Below are 19,524 nucleotides of genomic sequence, written 5' to 3'. Positions count from 1 at the left end.
ACCAGCATTTGATTTTGTGACTTAGCAATTGTATTCTACTCATCGGATGCATCAGCTTGCCCAGAAACTCCCTGCAGACATATTAGACATTTAACAGTAATTATCTTCAAATGCGCTCGTCTAGGGCTGAATTATTTTTTATCGTTTAGCCTGGAAATGTTTTACTTCTGGTAGACCGTCACACATAACAATAAAGCTACTAATTATGAACCCATCATTCAGAACGACAAAAATGCCTTCATAACAATCATTCCAGAAACCTTTATCTCCCTTTAGAGTCCCACAAATACCCTGTCTCTGAAAACAGACCTGTTATTTTATAAAAAAAAAATAATAATAATATTAATATGTCTCATTTATTCATTTCCTACTGCTCTTGTGGGATCAGTAGTTCTACGAGTTGTACAGAGAGGCAAGATAAATGGTCACATGTGAATATTTATAAAAGTATGCACATATCATTAGTTGAACAGTGCCAGCTTAATTACTTTGTTGAACAAGTGTGTGAATTATGCATTGCATATAACAAATTAGATTTTTATTTACTGTGTAAACATTTTTTACATTTGTTCTGGTCCCTTAAATTATTTAAAATAGTCACTTCATCTCATTTGAAATCATTATGAGTTTCTTCTACTGTGGAACACAGTATACTGTATGTAATGAAAGAAGTCTCTGTGTTGCAACTGACCAATTAAAATCAAGCGTTCCAGAAATCTGTTCACCCAAAAATGAAAATTTTCATCATGTACTTATCCACAAGTTGCTCCAGACTTGTATGACTTCCTTTCATCTGTTGAGCACAAAATAATATATTTGAAGCATGTTGGTAACTAAACGGTTGACGGTAGCCATTGATTTTTATAGTATTTTTTTCTCCTTACTCTGGAAGTCAATGGCTAAGTCAACTGTATAGACAGAATTTTCCTTTTTGAGTGGAATATCCATTTGAAATAACAGTGTATTAGTGGCGTGATTTTCCCGTTTTCCTTTTCTTTTTTTTTCAAATTTCTTTATATGTAATTGTCAGTTGTTGTTTTTTTGGATATGATCACTGATACTCAGTCCTTTGACTAGAAATTGATAGCACAATTTTCATTTTTGATTTAACAGATACTTTAGGATGAAACTATGTGTTTGTTTTCATAAACAGCGTCAGCTCCCGTGTTCAGCACCAACCCCGTCCGGCTCATTGCGACCGTTGGAAAAGACGTGTCTCTGGAGTGCCGTCCACGTGCGTCGCCCAAACCCAGAATCTCATGGAGGAAAAATGATAGGAGAGTCCAGCCCAGCCGAAGGTGAGTCTAAATCCCTGAAGTGTGGTTAGCTCTGTGACTGTACATGTTTTGCATGAAGGGGTGATAATTATCAGGATTCAGGATGAAGCAGTGGCAGTACACTCCTAAGGGTCCATGTTTTTAATTGATTCCAATTAAATATGCCCATAAACACGCATGCATTTACATGAATCTGTGTGCACAGGGGCTTTAATCAATGTTCTTGTCCAATGATTACCGGTCTCACGCTGGGTTTAGCTCTGCTGAGGTGCGATGTGATGACAGGTTTGTTTGCACTCACAGAGCTATTAGACTAGTTTGCTGTGCAGGGTTGCATTGTGACTGATGTCATGTTGATTTCTTATTTATTAGTTTGTTTGTTATTAATGTGTGTGTGTGTGTGTGTGTGTGTGTGTGTGTACTCAGTAGATTCATTAAATTTATCAAAAGTGTCAAATTCAAAAGATTTTGCATTATAAAAAATAAACATACTTCAAATAAATGTTTTTAACTTTTCATAAAAAGTTGGGGGGGGAAATGTCAGAATCAAGTGTTCCATAGAGCTGCATAATAAGTGTGAGTAATTAAGTTAAGAGTACATTATTGGCATTATATATATATATATATATATATATATATATATATATATATATATATATATATACTTTTTTTTTTTTTTTTTTTTTTTCAGTAGTTTTTAATTTGTATTTTGTTTGTTTTTGTTTTTTCTTTGTACAGTCACTGAAACTCATACTGCGTATTACATTTTATTAAGGAGATTTCAGTCTTTTGTTCTTATTACAGTCTAAGATTTTGTGGAAAGGATGACATTTTAAAATGTGCACATGCAGGGTTAAATGTAACCCATTTGAGTCAGTTAATGTATGACATTCTGCTTTATTCATCTGTTAAGGTCTTGTACATGTAACCTCATTAGAATTCAAATATAGTTTGTTTGAGCCATAATACTGTAGAGCCTGTTGGCTGGTAGCTCATCAGCTGTAGACGTTCATTTATGCATAATCTTAAATCAGCATGAGGAAAATGAACGCTAGCCCATGTACGAGCTATAGATGGAGAAGACGTGTCACTCATCATGAGTGACAGATCTGAAATTATCGGCCCCCGTTGAGCGCTGTAGGCTACAAGTCTATGAAAGGACTGCTATTTAATAACTGAGAGTCCTCACCACAGACATGTCTAGACACAAGGACCTATTCATCTGAAAGAATTTATATTATTCACATTATTCCCATGGTGTCAGTGGTTGTGTTGTGATGCTTTATAAAACAAGCTAAATGGCAAACTTGGACAATTTTGTAAATGCAGCAGGAAACAAACACTGAGTAAATTGTTGAATTCGTATTAGCCATATTACCAAATAATGAAATCACAGTTTGATTGAACCCATAGTCTTCAGTGTCACAAAGAAATAAAAGAGTCCTTCCTTTTAAAGGTTGATAAACCTATATATTTTACAAGCTTATCTACCCCAAAAAATAACATTATGTCATCATTTGCTCACCCTAACCTTGTTCCAAAGCTATACGAATTGTTGTGGAACACAAAATAAGATATTATGAGAAATGTCCCCACTGTACATTAAAAAGTTAAGAGTTGTTTTGGACCCAATTGACATTTATTGCATTAGCAAGAATGACTGAAACAAAAACAAAAAAAGCTAATTATGACAGAATATTATTTTTGTGTGAACTATTCCTATGAATTACATTATGCATAATATGGTTGGTTACATTTTTATAATTTTGAATTTGTGTTCTATATTCTCTGCTGTCCATGACATTATCAGAACAGACCTGCGACTTAGCAGTATAAAAATACTGATAGACTATCTCTCTTTACACATTTTTGAGTGTCGTCATCCTTAGAATTCACACCTTGCTTGCCTCTGAATGCCGTGTGCCACATGCACCGACTGTGAGCTAATTTACTCCTGCCAAGACTGTGATGAAACCTGAAACACTTATGCAGCATGCATTTCTGAAAAGGTTTTTAGTACTTTAACAAAGTCCTATGACACTTTCCCCAGGTTCTCTTTTCCAAAGGATATGCATGTCCAAAGTCAATGCTGGCATTTGCATTGCATAATTTTTTGCTAATTTGTAACCTTTACATGATCACCTTTTTTCATAATAAGATGCAAATTCACAAAGGATTTTAACTCTATAAAGCCTATGGCATTATATTTGAGATGCAAATTTCTAAGGCCTCTAAATGATCAAACTGTTGCTGGAAATAAAAGCTGTTGTCCACAATCTTCTACATGCCTTCTGTTTACTTAATGGTAGTTTATATATATGCAGGAATGCATATATCCTCACAAAAACTAATATAGGATGCATGCGCGTAATTTGCAGGGGGGTTACGGGGGTCATGACCCCCCCAAAAAAATCAGATCCAAGTAATATAACCCCCTCAATATCATCAAATCATTAAGATTAAAATAATAGGAAATATTCAGAATGAATACTTTTGCTCGTTTTCTTTATTAATATAATTTGCCATCAAGAAAGATAGTATCATTTTTTAAATAATCTGTAATGTACCCCCCGCCCACCGCACCGACTACTTGGTATTACCCAACCGCCTTTCTCTACCAAGTTTGTCACTATTTTGTGCAGTTGCTGGGATGAATGGGTGGAGAAAGCTGACGGAAAGATGAAAAGGACACTGAAAGGCAGCCAGACAATGATTTTTTATTGTTTGTCGACACCAGCCAAAAAAAAGAAAAGAAAAATCCTGACCAATCGGAGGTACCTAATAAGTTAGCTGTTAAGTTAGCTCAGCGTTTCTCAAAGTGTGGGGAGTAAGTTAGAGACATAACAAACATCTTTTTAATTCCTTTATTTATTGACCATACACTCAAAACAAAACAAAGACACATTTAAATGTAAGCCTTACTTAACCTTTTCACACGTAAGTTTAAACGTTTTTCAAGGCGATCGTTATTGATCGTAGTATCGCTTTATGGTTCCCATGGAGACAAATAATTAATTGCTTGTCAGCCCTGAATGACGGATGATCTGCTTTTATTTCCTTTTTTATTCTAATTTCACAAATTTGTTAGCTATAGCAGAATATATCTGATATTCCGATTGTCAAATATGTGCAAGTGGATGTGTTTTGTTGTTCACACACCTTTAGTTGGGCTGTATTCACAACGTATTTTAGGTATCTATCTTATTAAAATACGTAGCCTAACGTTGAATTATTATTAGGAATTCACCACCTCCGGTTCAATTTGAGATGATTATAATATATATATATATATATTTTTTTTTTTTTTTGCATGGAGTTTGAAAAGTGACAAAATGAATCAAAGCACAACTAAGGTTAACGTCAGTCCATACTTGTATTTTCTCAGTTTCTGAATTTGATGTTATCAGAGGCTAAATGCAAACACAATTATTATTATTTTGTTATCTACTTTTGAGTCTTATTTCATGCAAAGTGATAATATAATTGCACTTTCATTTTCTCTGTTTGAAAGTTTTTAATGTTGTTATTTGAGGTTAAGTTTTTAAAATCTGATGTTAATAAAATACATTTTAAGAGTTGATCTTAAAGCCCAGTTTATTAACATTTTGTTGGGGTGATTGGGGACAGGTGGGGCTCGGAACCCTTCCTACCTCCGAAGTGGGGAATGGCAGAAAAAGTTTGAGAAACACTGAGTTATCTGATGATTTGTTTTGTTGACTGGAGTTGGCTGGCTAGATGTTCGTTTGCCAGTGTCCTATGAGGTAAAACCAGAGGGGGCCAGGGACGGTGTAGAACCAATGTCACTGAATTGTAACTTAAGTTGCTGTTTGCTCCAATACAGTCACCCGTTTTGGAGCGGATTGCATAATTAAATTATGGAAATTAGCATGTTATCTTTTACACAAGAAAATTATTCAATAAATAAATAAATTAATAAATATGCCGTGAGTTTAACCCCCCCAATGGTAGACCCAAAGTTACGCCCTTGATAGGATGTGACGGTCTCTGTGAGTTCATCCAGATTGGTGGTAGCAGCTTCAAAAACACTCCAATCAGTGAAGTCAAAACAAGCTTGGAAATCCTGCTCTGTTTCACAGTCCTTACTACAGGTTTAGTAGATTTAAGTTTCGGATTATAGGTTGGTATAAGATGAACCAGAGAGTGATCAGACAGCCCCAAAGCTGCTCGTGGAACAGAGTGATATGTATCATTTATTGTGGTGTAACAGTGGTCCAATATATTACTGTCTCTGGTGGGACATGTGATGTGATGTCTGTATTTTGGCAGTTCATGGGAGATATTTGCTTTATTAAAGTCCCTGAGAATGATTAGTACAGAGTCCGGGTGTTGTTTTTCTGTCTCTGTGATCTGATCAGCGAGTTTCTGTAAAGCTGAGCTCATGTGCGCTCATGGAGGAATGTCAACACTCACCAGAATGAACGAGTGAAACTCCCACGGCGAATAGAACGGCTTGCAGTTGACAAACAGCACTTTTAGATCTGAACTGCACATCTTCTTTAACACAGATCTATGAACTTGAAATTGATTTTTTTAATTTTTTTTTATTGTATTTTTTAAGTGTAATTTAGTATATTTGTATTTAAACTGTGCTCTTTTGATTAGTAACTATTAAACTGAATTACTGAGTAGTGGATGGATGAAACAATTTCGTTTTGATATACACCATGAAAATGACAAATCAAGGAATCAAGGAATCTGACAAGGTCAGGGCAACACCTTTTTTTCTGCTGTAAAATCCTTACTGATTTCTTTAAAGTAAACATAAGAATGAGATTTCAAGATGGACACTTGCCAAACTGAAGCAGCTTAGATTTATTTGTGTATCCGTATATCATGTTATATGAAAAAAGTAAATGTTTATATGTTTGATCTTTGAATCATCATTGTATTGCGTTGCATTATTATGATTTAAATTTCATCTTGATAAGATATATTACTAGGAGATGTAAAGTGACATCTAATATTTATATACATTTTAGGTACATGCTATACTGTGCTATACAAGCAAGCATTTACCAATATGTAAAGCACTTTTTCTATACTCTTAACACAGGAACACATCTACATCACAAAATTTGCTAACTAGAGTAGTTATTTTTCTGAACAAAACCACATTTTGTTAAATAAATAAAAAACTTTCAAATGCTGAATACCTTTTATTCTATATATACTATGTCTATCAAAACACACCAACCCAAAATTGAGTCATTTGGGCCAAAACATTGGCACTGGAATTCTATCCAATAGGAACATACAGTAAAGTCAATCATAGTGCATAGACTGCCAGAATGATAACAATTAATGGCATTACAAAAAGTGTATTACTTGTCTCATTTTGACCTGTATAGATCATACAATATGAGATCCATTAAAATATAATAGTAATAATAATAATTCAGTCAGCTAGTTAATTTTTGTGTGTGTGAATGTGTGGATTTATTTTAGATAGAATGTGTACAGCATAGTGAAGGAGTCATTATAGTAGGACTTTATGGAATGTAAAAGAAAAGTGACAGAATATTGGCAAAATAGAATTGATGCTAGTGATAATAAAATAAATAAATGAATAAATCCCTCCCGCTTGTCAAAAAGTCAGAAAGAGCTTTATTACCATGTATGTAATTTTATTTATTTTTTAATTTTATTTTTTCACATAATAAATTTGACTTGGTGACAGGAGCTTCCATTTCAGAAGAAAGTATGGACAAAAATACGTATGTATGTATGTATGTATAAAAATGTATGTTTAAATTGTTTAGGCTAAAGATAGCCTGCAGGAAGAAACAACTGTTGTGCCTGGCTGTTCTGGGGATCGGTGCTCTGTAGCACAGACCAGAAGGCAACAGTTGGAAGAGAGAGTGGGCTGGGTGTGTGGTGTCCAAAAGCTGTTTTTTTAGCCCTTTTCCCCACTCTGAAAGTGTAAAGATCTTGGAGGTTGTTGGGCAGGGGGCACCAATAATCCTCTCAGCAGTCCTGACTGTCAGTTGTAGTCTCTTGATGTCTTATTTGGTAGCTAAACCAAAACAGAAGGTCCTGGTCCAACTACTCCTCTCCTTGGTCCAACCAACCATTCCTCTTCCTCATACAACTATTCCTCTCCCTCATGCAATTCTCCATCCTCTAGTCTAGACATTGTCTGTGTTTTCTGCTTCTCTGTGTTGTTCTGTATTGTTTTGAACAAAACCAATCCAGAGAGTGTCTTTTTATTGTGCATGGCCATGTAATGGAAATACTTGAAATTATTTATTAAGATTGGAATCAGCTATTTCTCAATGATCACTAATTCAAATCATACTTATCAGCTCTTTTAAGCTGCTTTTATGGGAGAAGTAGAAGTTTTACACTATATTTAACGTTTGGAACATTAGGTCTGCATTTCTGTCATGCTGTGTTTAAGAAATGTTGCAATGGGTTAACTTTTGTGAATTTAAACTTAAAGGTGCCATAGAATGCATTGATACAATATTTTCAATTATTCTCTGATGTCCCCAGATTGTATGCAAAGATTTATCTCAAAATACCACACAGATAATTTTTGGTAACACTTTATAATAACTGCATGCTATTAATCATTAGTTAAGCATTAGGAAACAGTTAATTCATCATTTATAAAGCATTAATAGACATTTATAAGCAGTTTATAAATACAGATATAAATGCTTTATACCTGATTTAAGAGCATATCTATAATGTATTTAATAATTGTTTTTTCATACTTTATTAATGAGCAATTTATCATTTCTAAATTAAGTATAGCATTATTTACAGTTATTAAGGAGTTGTCAGTGGTTCATAAGATCACTTAGAAATTGTAAGTAAATGATTAATAAACTATTTAAATGTGCATTCATGCATCTTTTTATTCAGACATATAGTAATAGTTACTTATAGTGTTAATAAATGGTTTATTAACATGTATTTCTACTGTAATTCAGGGTTAATTTAGGTAGTTATAAAACATATGTAGTTGTTAGTTAACTATTTTTGTGAGCTCATCTAAAGTGAGGACTATTTATGCCTTGTAAAGCTTTTACAAATGAGATTTAAAGGCTGTTAATATTTCTATGTTCTGTATCACTGTGTGGTGTTTGTTTCCGTTTTTTGTTTAGAAGATAACTGAGCCTTTAAATATCCTTTATAAATGCTTTACAAGGCATAACTAGTCCTCACTTTAGATGAGCTCACATAAATAGTTAACTGACCACTACTAAATGCTTTATTACTACCTGAATTTACTACATTTCTTGTGATCTTATGAATCACTGGCAACTCCTAAATAACTGGTTTGTAAATAATGCTATACTTCATTGAGAAATGATAAATTGATCATGAATAAAGTATGAAAATACAATTATTAAACACATTATAGATATGCTTTTAAATCAAGAATAAAGCACTTATATCTGTATTTATAATACATGCTTATTACTGTCTATTAATGCTTTATAAATTATGAATTATCTGTTTTCTAATGCTTAATTAATGATTAATAGTGTGCAGTTATTATAAAGTGTTACCTAATTTTTTTTTTTATAGCTTCTTGAAATTGTCACTTTTAGGGTATGAACCAAACACTCTGTTTATGTGTTTGTCCCCTTTAAATGAAAATGAGTTGCTGCTCCCACCTGCCTTCCAGAGTTGCTAAGTCTGCAGCTTGCCGCTGGTTGCTTTTCATGTCCGCGGGAGGATTTTGTTGTAAAAACCTGGCAATCTTTCTCCCTGCTCAGAAGAGTGCTGAGATCCAACAGTTCATGCTTGCGGGCATACCAGTGTTACAATGTTCTGACCTCACACATTGCTTTCAAATGCTATTTTTAACTACCACAGTCCTTTTCACAATCATTCTGATTCCACATGAAGGCAGCATTAGTGAAAACAGGCAGAGACAATGGTAGCTTTAGCAACATTAGCCTTACAGAGAGCCAAGAAGTTATTTTCGAAAACAAACTATGACACGTGATGCTTACTTTGTCTGAAGTCTGGACATTTGCGCAAAGCAATCTTTGAATAACTCCAGCGCTGCACTGATCCTCGTTTGTGAAGCAGTCAAGTCCAGTGTAAAATGTTAGCATAAGTATAAAACTTTTCCGGTTTTTTTCCCTTTGAACATGAAATTTAACCACTGTGTCTTCAGCGTTGGAGACTCCTATGGAGACTCCTATGTTCTTTGGTGCATCTCAACACACAACACTTTTAATCAGGGGTGGATCTACCGGGGTGACATAGAGTGGCAAATGCAAAATGATGGCCAATTTAAAAAAATGTATGAGCACGAATCTCCAATGTCCGACTGCAGTAAATGCAGCCAGCACGAGAGGACGCCAGAGCGGCAAGAGACTGGTTTGTTTGGAAAACTTTCTCCAGGAGACACAGGAGAAAGAGGTAAAATGATTATCTATCTATCAAGAAATGAAGCTATGATGAAAGCACAGACTTTAAGATGATAAATAACTAACGTTACAGTGGTGTATGTGATACGTTACCCACTTTTAAAAAGTGTGAGGATATATAACTTCGTTTTGTGTCAGAACTTTTACACTTTCATTCATAAATTCACCCCGTCTGTGTTTGAAAAGTGACAGGATTGAATCGCGGAATTCAGTCACAAATGAAACTTGCTGTATAAAGCAGAACTACATTTTTGAATGAATAAATCAAAAGTAGGGCTGTACATTTAAATTAGATCTTGATGTGGACTAGTGTCTGTGAAAATTAAAGGTCTTGATCTACACGTCTCTGGGAATGAGTGCTCATTGTGTGCTCTACTACACACACACACACACACTGACGCACGCGTGGTGTTTCCAGCCTTTCACTATATTGACACATGATGTAGGCTACACATGTGCACACCAGCGTGCTATGAGAGGATTTCACCATTTCATTTGATAAAACTATCGTCATTCATTCGTATCGTATACACAGACTGACAGAAACGGCAATGTCTTTACGGCAACCTGTCAAAATAAAATTTCGGTATAAGTTGAAGAAATTCAAACAGAAATATAGTACTGTTGCACAGTAGAGTATGCGATACTTCAAGTAGGCCTAATAGCTAATAATAATAGGCCTAATAGTTTATTAAAAAACAAAGAAACTCCGTCTACAACCCGCCAAAATAAAAGTTTGGTCTAACTCAAAGAAATTATGTAAGAAATTGCACAGTAAAATATACTTAAAAAAAGATATACTAAAACGTTACTTTAAAGGAATATCACACAAGTTTTCATGGATGTTTTAATTTAAACTTAGCCAAAACAATAACACCATATAAAAAAAAAAATATTTTTTTTGTAAATTTGTATTTGTGCCTATAATCATTATTTATTTATTATTGTTTTCAGCTAATAAAACCTATGCTTCAGGGACCATATTCATATAACATCTGAGGCTAAATGTAACTCTTGACTGGTTGAGTTAGATGGTGATTAACACTAAACAATAGAAAATCAGTTGAGTCTCCCCAGCAGTAAATGTCATTGGCTGTTAAAGTCTCGTGTTTCTTATAATATATTGACATGTTGATAACACTTAACCTTTTATAATGCTCCTAATTACATGGGGTATGGTCTCTTATTCCTTATATAAACGGTTTCAAATGCAAGACATTGATTGCATGAGATTAAGTTTGTAAATGGCAGCCTGTGCCCTTTTGTAGTGTGCACATATACTATTTATCATCAATAATCATCAATCGATAACTGTGACTAAATTCAGTATATATACACGTCTGCCATCTGTTGCCACCCCTCAAAAATTCCTGCCCCCTTCTCGCCACCCCATCAATATTTTTCTACATCCGCCCCTGCTTTTAATGGCTCTTCGGCGCTGACATATCTCCAGCAGCTACAGCAAGAGAACAGTTTTGGCAGACCGCAGCTTCTCATTCAATGCTGTATTTATGCTAATAGGGCAGAGAGTGTCACAAATGGGCGGGACGTTCACCGACTATGTCATCATAGTCGGGAAGTGCTTGTGTGATTTTTTTTTTTTTTTGGAATTATAAAACAATGAGAGAGTGGATTTTTACCATTATAGGCTGGTTGTTTTCACACACTACAGCCACACAACTGTGTTCAAACACCTTATGAAAGTTATTTTTGCATTCTATGGCACCTTTAAGCATTTTAGAAACGAGTTAATTGATTTATATTGTGTGAAAACATGAATTGGTATGGTCACAACAGACAGATGTCGTGCTAATTGTATGCACATTGCATATTTTTGCTCAGTTTGAACCTCTGAGTGATATGACTCTCTCTCTCTCTCTCTCTCTCTCTCTCTCTCTCTCTCTCTCTCTCGTTTCATACTCTCTTATATCATACTATTTGAAACATAATCGGTGGATGCATCACAAATGATATTTAACAAACCTTTATTTAAAACCTCTAATTAGATTTTTGAAATTCATTTGTTAAAAATAAATTAATACTTACTTAATACTTAATAAATTAATACAATTACTTCATATGTCAGGCTTTACAGGGGCAAGCAATTTTATTGCCTTTTATGAAGCAAGTTATTAATTCTGGGGTAAATTCAAGGTCACCAAGACATAATTTTGTCCTTCTACAAGTTAGCAGGTATTTGACAACAGTGAAACAGTAATATACGCCCTCACTTCATAATAAAAATGATGCCCTACACACATAAAAATAAATTTAAACACACCTTAACAAACAGGTTCTGGAGACCTCGAGTCCCCAATTCACCACATATTTATCACAGGCCGTGCTCGGTTGCAAGTGGACTCTGCAAAATTATTTACAGTCTTTTCTGCTGACAGTGGTACTGTTGCAAAGCAGGCAATTTATTCTGAGAAATAGCCACTGGGATTTGCGCTCTTTTCAAATTGTCCTGCAAAATGGCTTCGCCAGCCCAACAGCCCCAGACCAGTCATAAGACACAACCGCATGCGCGTACTGGCCTCAGCTCAGACCACAGAGCGACACTAAAAATGTCCACACGCAGCACAAAGCCGGCTCTCACCTTGACACCCCTCCTCAGTTCCTGCTGCTTATCAAGCTGTAGTTCCATTCTCTATCAAATCAATAATTCACAAGTAATGGTGTAACCAGCATTCAGATGCTATTTGCCCTTGCAGCAGCCACAGTAAAAGATACAGTTGAGTCAGAACAAAGTGTTCTTGAGGTCAGCCGCATGGTTTGCCAGACGGCGTGTATGTGAAATTGTTCATAAAGTGGTGCAGATCACATTTGAAATGATGTTGTCTGCTGTGAGATAGATGTTTGTTTGTACACAGTGACTACTGATAGATGGGAGAAGTGAACAGCCCAGGAATGCTCTGTTCTTCAGGTAACAAGGTGATAAATGGACTTTGAGCTCGCGTGATCTGATATATTGTGTGGCAAATTTGTCTGAGTAGTGCAATTTATTGTATTTTCTTTTTCGTGACATGGCCAGGGCAGATATAAATCTTTATTTTTCCACTTTTTGTTATTTTAGTGCTGCATTATCTTTTATAACTAGTCAAGGACGTTTTACAGAGAGGCTGTGTAAAGTATATCTGATTATTGGGTGACTGACATGGTTTAGTGTTTTTATCTAAATCAATTGATTTGTTCCGAAATGCATATTTAAAAATCAATGAATAAATATCTTTTGTTTAAATACCTCTTGTAATATTTGCTTGGCAAAATTATGTTTTCGAAAAAATATATATGTAATAAGGTGGTTTTGTTATTTATTTATTGATTTATATATTTTTTTAAATAATGTAAATACTTTTAACCGAATCAATGGCATGTAGTGCAATCAATATGATTAAACATGCATGATAATGATGATGATAATAATAATAATAACAATAATAAATTTAGAAAAACCTTTAATGACATTTATGAATTAATCATTCACAGTATGATTTTTATCTTAAAATATATTTGTAAAATAATTATGATACTTATTTAAGATATAAAAGAGATATTTTACTTAAACTACATGACATAAAATAAAAAAAAAATTTTTTTTCCTAAATAGTACCAGATTAGGGTTCTTTGACTAGAAAAAATAGCAGAACCCTTTGTTTTGTTTTGCTTTTACTACAACATGGACTAGATATTGTTTGAAGGTGTTTCGATTGTTTATTGTTCAGTCACACTTTACATTAGGGCTTCAGTATTTAACATTATTTAATTCATTAGTTAACATAAACTGCCCATGAAAAAAAAAATCTTCTGAACATCAATTAATCTTAAATATTCCAATATTTAATAGCACGTTGTTAAAATCTAAAGTTGCAACTGTGTTATCTGAGCAAACATGAAATAAGACATGTATTTTTTAACAAAGATGAATTTCTGTAGCAAATGTAGCTATTGCTCATTGTTATTGTTAATGCATTAACTAGGGTTAACTAATGAGGTCTTATTGTAAAGTGATACCTATTGTCTTTATAGTTCTTTTACACTTTAATCTCTGTAAAATGTTTAACTTTATACATGTTTCTGTATTACTTTATTCTATTTAAATATTCAGTCATTTTTGTTATAAGAACAAAAAAACTGTTATACTGTATTATGACCACTTTTTTAAAAACTAAATTTCAATATCGTGATAATACCACATACCGTGATAAAAGCATTAGCAATTAATCGCAACATGAAAATGTGATATCGGCATATCCCTACTTATAACAAAAAAAAAAAAAGGAAAAATGCAATAAAATATAAATTGATGTAGTGAAGGCTAAGTTCAAGTGAAATAACTTCCTCTATGATGTGTTACGTCCATCATGTTTGTATGTAAGTGCAATCGAGGCACAGTTTTTATCCTCAGATGATGAGGTGGTGGGGTCAGACAGCATCTGTCTGGGTCGCAGTGTATCTTTTCTATTTGTTTAAATGAAAGCTGTTATGTTTATGAAGGCCAAACATTGCTTTTGTGAATAAACAGTGTGTGAGCCTTTCACAATGATAAAAGGAAAAAGTGATAAGTCATGGGGTAGCTTTAATGTTTTCATGACTGGGCATGTTTATTCATAAGCCCAAGTAATAATTGAAAACTCTAACAATATGGATCATAAATAATTCAATATCTCTGTCACACAATTGCTTAGTGGAAAAGAAGAAAGAAGTATCCTCAGCTGAACAGAGCTGGTCGCACTTAGATGCTGTGTTAAAAAAAAAAAAAAGAAAAACACACAGTATGGCAGTCCATGTAGTTGGATAGCTGAGCTCCAGATAGTTTAAATATTTTTCTGACAGTTACAGATTAATTTTGGAATAAAGAACCCTAAACTCTAAAACAAAGGCATTAAAAGGTTTCTAAATATGTGTGAAGAACCTTTAAAGAGCTATCATTTTTTGAGTGATACCAGATAGGTGTGCCAAGACAGACATTTTCTGCTTCCAGTAGTGACGTTCACGCAGTGTATGATAAATTATCACAGATTAAATGGATTAAAAGCGATATTGGTCAAAAAAAAATGTTTTACTGTTTATGTTTTGCTTCTTGTATTGGGTTTAATTCACAGTTTATGTTTTGCGGATTATCACTATTAAATAAAACTGCACCTGGGCTCCCATCATCTTCCTCATATTTTTAATGTCAGCTATATTTCACAGGCCTGGTGCATGTTTCTGGCCAAAGTCAAAAAAAGTCCACCCTAAAATCTTATGTTCTAGTGCTTAGATATGGCTTGAGTCCTCTTTCAGTGTGAGTGTAGGAGATTTTTTTTTTTTATCATCCACCAGATTGAAATAAGTCAGGCCGCTTATAAAAGTAATAACAACACCTCCGCTCAACAAGCCGCATGGTTTGAAGCATCATTCATGTCTTTGGCACAATCAGTGCCGGATGAGTTATTCTCTGAAGTACAGAGTCTTATCAAATCCCAAACCTTAAGAATATACAGTAGTGATGCGCGCCTTAGGAAGCTCCAAAGTAATCAGATTTAAAATAATCAGATCAGCGCTACCAACGCTATGAAAAGCTAGTATGTAATGAAATGGTGCATGAGCTACAGTTTAACATAGAAGATCCAAGAGAGAATCGCATCGCTTGTTTCAATTACTCTAACGGCACACCACATTGTCGGATGATAAAGGAGCTGCTCTTTTCCCACTTCAACTGAGTAGTTAAAATGGATTTTCAGTCAGATGATCGTTGAAATGAATTTTACAGACGTATTTGACTGGACACTGGTGACTTTAGTGAAAGGATTTTCTGACATTAGCTGTATCCAAGGAAGACGTCTCTAGATGAAGCGAAGCTCAATCGTGAGAGGAGCAGGGGTGGGATCGAAGCTGTCCTGCGTTTATCTGCCATTGACAGCTGTGTGGAGTTAATGAAGGTTCGTAATTAACATGGATTTCCGCTAATGTTCAAGGGTTTTGTATTCCAAATGAAATGTATTAATCCCATTAGTTCTAAAGTATAGGCAGCCACTCTCAAAACCCCGCGGTCAATCCTTCACTAACATCGCCAAAGAAGCCCTAGTCAGGGAAATGGAAAATCGGTCCATTGTAAACAAGCCTGTGATTATGTTCTGTGGTATTTATTCAGCCGTTCCTGTATAGCGTCTTAATGTTTCTCACTCACTGTGTTTTTCAAAGATGTTTCTCTGGAGTAGTGCAAGTTCTTTGCATCAAGTGGCCTAAAATATATTTTAGGTGGCTCTAAGGGGACGTTTCATTTTTACTACCTTCGTCACGAAGGCTCATTTGCATACTGCTTATACCCACCAGTCTCCGCTACTCGTCCTTTTGGCTCTGTGTCCTTGTCGAATGTGGGTTCTCGCTTTCTTCTACTTGAAGGAACGTCTCTTAGTTGATTTCTGCTTATGAATTTTGCACGTATGGGTTACACTTTGTCACGCCTCTGCGAGTTTCTGCTTGCCAATTCTCATCAGTGTCTGCCGGATCATAGTGCTTAATGCTGTAAATATGAAAGCCAAACATTATGAGACATATTAATTGGTAAGAAATTAGACTGACGGGTCCCTTTCCTCAAGACGGATGGTTTTAGACAGAGATTGAATTTTAATAAAATGATTGCTATGTAAATATTCATTGTCACACCTCTGCTAATCAAAGCAGGGGGGGGAAATACTGGGAGATACATCTACATCTGAATTGGTATGCTATTTTTTCCTTTTTATTAATATATTGGATTAGTTATTATTACAGGTGCATCTCAATAAATTAGAATGTCGTGGAAAAGTTCATTTATTTTAGTAATTCTACTCAAATTGTGAAACTCATGTATTAAATAAATTCAGTGCACACAGACTGAAGTAGTTTAAGTCTTTAGTTCTTTTAATTGTGATCATTTTGGCTCACATTTAACAAAAACCCACTAATTCGCTCTCAACAAATTAAATATTTCATAAAACCAATTAAAACAAACATTTAGTGAATTGTTGGCCTTCTGGAAAGTATGTTCATTTACTGTACATGTACTCAATACTTGGTAGGGGCTCCTTTTGCTTTAATTACTGCCTCAATTCAGCATGGCATGTAGGTGGTCAGTTTGTGGCACTGCTGAGGTGGTATGGAAGCCCAGGTTTCTTTGACAGTGGCCTTCAGCTCATCTGCATGTTCTGGTCTTGTTTCTCATTTTCCTCCTGACAAAAGCCCACAGATTCTCTCTGGGGTTCAGGTCTTGTGAGTTTGCTGGCCAGTCAAGCACACCAACACCATGATAATTTAACCAACTTTTGATGCTTTTGGCAGTATGGGCAGGTGGCAAATCCTGCTGGAAAATGAAATCAGCATCTTCAAAAAGCTGGTCAGCAGAAGGAAGCATGAAGTGCTACAGGATTTATTGGTAAACGGGTGTAGTGACTTTGGTTTTCAAAAAACACAATGGACCAACACCAGCAGATGACATTGAATCCCAAATCATCACAGACTGTGGAAACGTAACATTGGACTCAAGCAACTTGGGCTATGAGCTTCTCCACCCTTCCTCCAGACTCTAGGACCTTGGTTTCCAAATGAAATACAAAACTTGCTCTCATCTGAAAAAAAAAGACTTTGGACTAATGGCGACAGTCCATTTCTTCTTCTCTTCAACTAGAAGTCTACTTCAGTCTGTGTGCATTGAATTTATCTAATACATGAGTTTCCATTTGAATTGAATTATTGAAATAAATGAACTTTTCCTCGACAATTTAATTTATTGAGAAGAACCTGTGTATTTTCCATCATTTCAATATTTGAAAAAGTCATTTTGTTGGTTTTTGTTGTCTTTGCAAAGTTATTTTAAGTTGGTAAGCAAGTATCCAATTTGAATGCCCCAAACGAATTGAGAACTGAAAGTGAACTGAGACCCAGTCTTGACTAGACTGGACCAAAAATGAGATGTGTCTACATATGCAGTGTGAATGCAGTGACTTTTTCATCTACTTAAAGAGGCGACAACTTTTTAACAACTTTTTAGTGCATCCACTTTGTGACACTCAAGACACTTTGTGCTATAATAAAACCGAGAGCTTGTTCCTCATATACTCGAGTTCTCAGGAGGTCTTTTTAGAGCGAGACAGTATTTTATTTTATTTTTTTCAAATCTCTCCATTGTATTTTCCTGGACCTCAGACAAGAAATGACTTCTGTCTTTGTCTGAAGTTAATTCAGTATATGAGGGCAGCACAGAGGTGCTCTCTGAAACTGCTCTCTGAACAGTGAGTGAGAGCGAACGATAAGATAAAAGCGAGACTCTAGTTATCTCTGTTAAATTCAATTTGCCTTCCTGCTCTCTCTCTTGGTTTCAGGAAGAATGAAATGTCATTAGGAGTATATCTCATCTTGACTTCCACTCAAATTAACAGTATTCCGATTAAGGCCATTTGATGTGCCGTATTTGGGTGAGCATATTAATCATCAGAGCATTCTGTCCTTACCAACACCATCTATTTCACTTTAAGACCCACTTTTAATTTAAGCATAAGCTAAATTATATAAATGGATATTATCTGTACTTTTACATCTTCTAATGGTTATAATTAACAGCCCTTTCATTGCTTTGAACAGTTAATTGGCTTTTGTCTTTTGATAGCCATCAATGTACTAAGATATTATCAGCCAATTAACATTTTAAATGACTCTATTGACTACATTATCTTTAAATCTAGATGTTAAAATAACAATGAAGGACAAGACTTGCTCACAGAGTGCAAGTACGACGATGATTCTGCGGTTCTTTCTGAAATCTAGTTCTGAGATCTTGTATGCTTTTCAAAAACCTGAATCTTTTCAATATTTGTTTAAAAAAATCTACAAAATTATTTTCATGTTTGTGTTTGTTCTTATGACATATTTACAATTATTCAGAACTTCAGAACACTAAAAGACAAAAATGGGTCCCACTTTATATTAGGTGGCCTTAACTACTATTCACTAGTGTAATTATTAATGTAATTACAGTGATTAATTACAGATGGAATTACATGCAAGAACAATGTAAAAACATGTATGTTGACAATAAGTGCATTGTATCAAATTATTAATATAAATAGTAAAGGCCATCTAATATAATGTGGGACCCAAAAATGTTTTTTTTACTTCTTGAACGGTGCATACTTTTAAACTTTTTAATCAAATAATAATTAAATATCTTTTATTATTTATTTTTTACCGTGAATATATTGCACAACATGGTACTAATCGGTCACCATATTTACTACCAAGGTGTTAAAATGTGGTGATACCGTGGTATATTTCATTAGTTATTTAGAAATGTTATATTTTCTTTTTAATTACAGACACATGCTAATTAGTTTTTGTATTCATTGTTGTTATTTTGGTCTAATTTGTTTATTCCACCTTCTGAAGAAGTGAAGAAATGTTTTTTTCTGTGGCAGATGAATTACATCCTCCATTTTTAACAGGATCATGTTGCTTCGGAATAACACCCTCCGCATCATTAACTCCAGCCGCTCGGATGAGGGAAGCTACGCGTGCCGTGCAGAAAACCAGTTCGGTTCAGCGGAGTTGACGACCGTGCTTCTTGTGAAAGGTAAGAGACCCTTATCAACCTCCAGCCCCCATCCCATCAGTCCCATCCCGTGGTTAACCACACTAGAGCTAATAGAGCGCCGCCTGACTGAGCCAGATGGAAGAGGAGTTCATTGCGGCTTATCAGGCGTGAAGATGTTTGTTTTGCCCGCGCAAGAATCTACTCACAAGAGCATCTAGTGTCTCCTAGGACAGCTATTGTTGAGGAGGTTGTTCTTAACCAAGAAAACAGATAATAACTAGGAGGC

General features: G+C 34.9%; 1 protein-coding gene across 1 annotated transcript in view; it reads left to right on the top strand.

The window, feature by feature from the left end:
* Nucleotides 1-19,524, top strand: part of LOC113118617 (contactin-5) — a 284,385-nt gene that overhangs the window by 220,606 nt on the left and 44,255 nt on the right. Inside the window, exons 12-13 of the mRNA XM_026287922.1 lie at nt 1,154-1,298; nt 19,150-19,277. Coding sequence (XP_026143707.1) covers nt 1,154-1,298; nt 19,150-19,277 — 273 coding nt within the window. The remainder of the gene's footprint in view (nt 1-1,153; nt 1,299-19,149; nt 19,278-19,524) is intronic.

This window comes from Carassius auratus, chromosome 18 (genome assembly GCF_003368295.1).
Source record: "Carassius auratus strain Wakin chromosome 18, ASM336829v1, whole genome shotgun sequence".
NCBI lineage: Eukaryota > Metazoa > Chordata > Actinopteri > Cypriniformes > Cyprinidae > Carassius > Carassius auratus.
Note: the sequence above shows the minus strand (reverse complement) of the source record. Positions and strands in the feature narration are given on the sequence as shown.